At 34.1% G+C, this 4,174-nt stretch overlaps 1 protein-coding gene across 1 annotated transcript; it reads right to left on the reverse strand.

Moving 5' to 3' along the window:
• Positions 1–1,569: 1,569 nt before the first annotated feature.
• On the reverse strand, positions 1,570–2,734 carry LOC104827496. The gene is made up of 2 exons (XM_010560671.1): positions 2,530–2,734; positions 1,570–1,946 (listed from the first exon to the last, which is right to left on the reverse strand). Exons 1-2 carry the CDS (start codon positions 2,626–2,628, stop codon positions 1,728–1,730), a joined length of 318 nt encoding a protein of 105 aa, XP_010558973.1. The 5' UTR covers positions 2,629–2,734; the 3' UTR covers positions 1,570–1,727.
• Positions 2,735–4,174: the final 1,440 nt, after the last annotated feature.

Below are 4,174 nucleotides of genomic sequence, written 5' to 3' on the forward strand. Positions count from 1 at the left end.
GTTGGAATTCATCCCGCCGGTGTGGATACGTGTAGAGGAGTTGTGCTTTCAACTCTCGGTGATTAAAACAGGCCCTGGATCGATTGATACTTCCAGATCTTGAAAGAACGAGGTAAGTATTCGAATCCCACGACGATATACACGATTGTTCGGGTTATTGCACAATTGGTTTTGTGTGACGTTTGGCTAGGTTTAGATCTTTCCTTCCACTGCGTGAAACCTAGAATCCAAACCCTAGATCGATGAGATCACATGCTAGGAACCCGAAGGGAACCCAACAGTGACTTATATGATTTATGTGACCTATGTGACTCATGTGACCTATGTGACTCATGTATGTGACCTATGTGCATATGTCGTGCAGGTTTTCCAAGTTTGCCGAGTATATTCAGAAAGAAGAACTTGATCCCGAGAAATGGGTAAGGACAAAATTTACACGTCAAAGGTATGAACGGAAGTAGGTTCAATAGGCATAGAATGGAAGCAGGTTCAACTGATTCAATAGACAAATATTCATGCAGTCACGCAATCGCAGCAGTCCACAAGACTGGCAGAGGCAATATTATACCGGACTTATGCTCTCCATACTTTCTCCGGGAGACATGGCGGGTGGCTTTTCCAAAAACTGTTTATCCGGTTCCTGATTGTTGTGATTGGATCATTGACGGCCGGGATGCAAACCTCGTGGTATTACCTCCGATTATGGAAGATAAACGCAAAACCGGTAGACCCAAACAAAATCGGTTTCCAGGCCCCGACGAACCACGGACAAAGCGTTCAAAGAAAGATATGATTGTATAATTTCATGTAGTTCTCGTGACCCATGTGATTTCGTGATCCATGTGATTGTATACATTTTTCAGAAGGACAATCTATTTGAAGTACCGTGTTAAAGTCTTGAAAAGATAGAAACAAGTTTTAAACTCTGTGACCCATGTGACTCTCATGTGACCCATGTGACTCGAAGATATTTTTACACTGTGTGACTCATGTGACCCATGTGACCCGTGACTCAGTGACACTTATAAAACATGGTCAAATCTCGATTTTAAAGTTTTGAAATGGTTTATATGATGTTTTACAATGACAATATGATATCTACAAGTTAAATTCGTTAACGTAAATAGGAGTTGTATGAACATTAGTACAATTTGGTCTAAAGTTGTCATGAAACACTAGTATCACTTATGGAATACATTTGTATGAGTGACTTGAATATGAAAATTGAAACGAACATGATTTTAACAGTTGTTATTGATGTTAAAATCCATGATTAATCACTGCATAACCATGCCAAGTCACTAATTCGATGAATTCGACCCATGTGACCCGTGTGACCCATGTGACTCTCATTTGACCCGTGACCCATGTGACTCATGTGACTGTCAACCATGTGACTTATATGGTTGTGTAACTCATGTAACTCATATGTCTCATATGCCCAAATGTCTCATGTAACAATAAATAATAAGTTCACAATAAGAAAGAGTTCACAATACGAAAGAGTTCACAATAAATATAATAATAAGTCTAGAAAATACGAAACAGTTAACAATACAAAGAGTTTACAATAGGTCAATGGTACACAATGGCTGATTTGTTCAGATGACAGAGCATGATCTAAGATTCCGGCCCTCAAACATAGAATAGCCAATCTCTTACGATCCGCTGCCCTCTTGGTTGGCATATATCACAATTTCTCCACCACATCATTCAAACAAACCTTCTTAAGTTCGAAAGTCTTTTTTCCTGAATTCACTCTTCTTGAAGCTCTCCCATTCTTCTGGATATTCCCCGCACTTCAAACCAGATATAAGTATGTGTTCAATGATCGAATATCGCACGGACACACCATTGAGCACGAACCACAGCTCCTTCTCATCTTCCACTTTAACGGAGCGGTTAATGAGAACTTCCGCAGGTGCCATCTTTAACTGTGGGTCCCACTGCACATGGAATAGATGTTTGAACTGTGATTCTTTCTCGAAGTACGTCCATTTCTCATTTATTAGTACTTCTTTAAGCGTCTTTAGTGTCTCATAGAGATAACACTTCATATTGATTTTCGAAGAAAACTGAATGTCTTCGAATTTGTAGACAAATGGAAGCTACAAAATAAAATAATTGTTCGTCATTCTGATCTTTGTGACCTGGGACATGAAACCCGTGACCCATGTGACCCGTGACCCGTGACTCGTGACCAGTGACCCGTGTGCTCTTTGTACTCTTTGTGAGTTATATTATCATGTTACCATATAAATCCCTGTGACCCATGTGACCTGTGACCCACATGACCTTGCGACTTACAAAATCATTAAACTTACCAAGGTATTTCAAAATCTCTCACCCACACCTTAACTTTCTATTTCGGATTCCTAAACCCCAAATTATATATTTCAAAACAAAAACCCTAACTTTAGATTCAGAAACCCCAAAACTCTAATTTTCAATTTTCGAAATCCCTAAACCCTAAATTCCAGGATCAGATTACAGAAGAAAAAAAGGAGAAGAAGATGTAGAAAAACCTACCGTTTGTAACGGGAGATTTTTGTCCGACGATGAAGATGATGAACCGACCTCAGACCCAGACGAAGACGAAGCAGAAGGCACATGTGTTCTTGGATCCATGGGTGTTTGATTTTTGAAAATCGCAATAGAGATACAGAAATTGCAAGGTGAAATCCCCAGAGAAACAACGGTTCTCCAAATTTCGCAAGAGAGAGAGAGAATTTTCGAAATTGCAAGAGACAGTTTTCGAAATGGTAAGAGAGAGAGAGTTTTTGAAATGGCAAGAGAGAGACAACAATTTTTTTTTAATTTCTTAAAAACTTAGCCACCGTGCATGGTTCTTTTGGTCTTTGACTTAAAATACAGGGATATCTATGTCTTTTACTCTTTTCAGATTTTCTTTTTTTCTTATTTATTTTTTGGAGGGTAGCACATGAAGTAGGAGTAGCATTTTAAGGGTATATTTGATATATCCCCGTTCTAAACTGATATCTTAAAATATTTCAAATTGATATTTTAATTTTAATTTTTTTATTTGATATATAAATGATTTAGGAGAAATTCTATAAAAATATCTCAACTTTACCAAATATGCCAAAAAAATATATCAATTCTTAATTTGACAAAAAATACACTAAATGTTGAAATGTGCTAAAAAAATATTTCAACTCTTAAAATTGAAAGCAATTTTCTATGCGTTCCTTAATTACACAATGATTCTATTCAAATTATTTGAAATTATTTCACATAAGAGTTTAGATCTTAACGGATTTTAATCGAAAATAATTTTATATTCGACACTTAATGTAGGAAGCTTCCTTTTAATTGTAAAAATTAAGGTATTTTTAACATATTTCAATATTTGGTGTATTTATTTGTCAAATTAAAAGATAAATTTTTTGGGCACATTTTGTAAAATTCGGGTATTTTTATGAGATTTTTCCAAATGATTTATGGGAGAAAAAATCAAAGATGATGTAGAGCGTTTTTTAAGAATGAGTCTTCACAGTAACTTATCGGAAAAACTTTAATATATTTTTTGATTTTATGATTCGAGATAAAAAATTATCATTGATTTTATAAATTACTCTATCAATTTAGAACATTTTAATATTTATGATATCAATTAGATAAATTAAAATTAAGATATTTATTTGGTACATTTTGAAAAGTTGAGATACTTAAATAAATTTTTTCCTAAATTAAATCTTTAATTATCTATAAATCTTTTTAAAAAAACTTATCTCTTAATTCATATAAACGCATTAAAAATCTACTACATTTTTTCATTCTATAACGATCGGATTTTTTTAAGTAAATTAAATTGGGTTGATTAATAAAATTAAAAAGATTTAGAGAAAATTATTATTTTATATGGATCTTTTAATACCAAATATTTATGAAAAATTGAAAAGTTATAAAAAAGAGAGAATTAAATTGTAAATTTTTTTAGGTTTATTCTTTTATAACCCTATTTTTTCACTTTTGCAGTCATTATTCCCTTTTTCTCATTCCCCAATCCTCTCATTTAGTAGGGGCAACTTCCGTTATACCCTTAATGTGCTACATCAACTTCCACTCATACCCTCCCCTTTTAAAAAAAAATCCAACTTCTAATATACCTTCTTCAATTAGTAATGACTAAAATACCCTTTTGTATTTAATT

This window comes from Tarenaya hassleriana, unplaced genomic scaffold (assembly GCF_000463585.1).
Source record: "Tarenaya hassleriana unplaced genomic scaffold, ASM46358v1 Cleome50, whole genome shotgun sequence".
In the NCBI taxonomy this organism is placed as follows: Eukaryota; Viridiplantae; Streptophyta; class Magnoliopsida; order Brassicales; family Cleomaceae; genus Tarenaya; species Tarenaya hassleriana.

Bases quoted from the DNA above. Each gene is read 5' to 3' on its own strand.
- LOC104827496 (XM_010560671.1), bottom strand. From the start codon at position 2,628: ATGGATCCAAGAACACATGTGCCTTCTGCTTCGTCTTCGTCTGGGTCT. The intron at 1,947-2,529 runs GTAGGTTTTTCT...TTCCATGTGCAG, and splicing joins AAAATCTCCCGTTACAAACG to TGGGACCCACAGTTAAAGAT.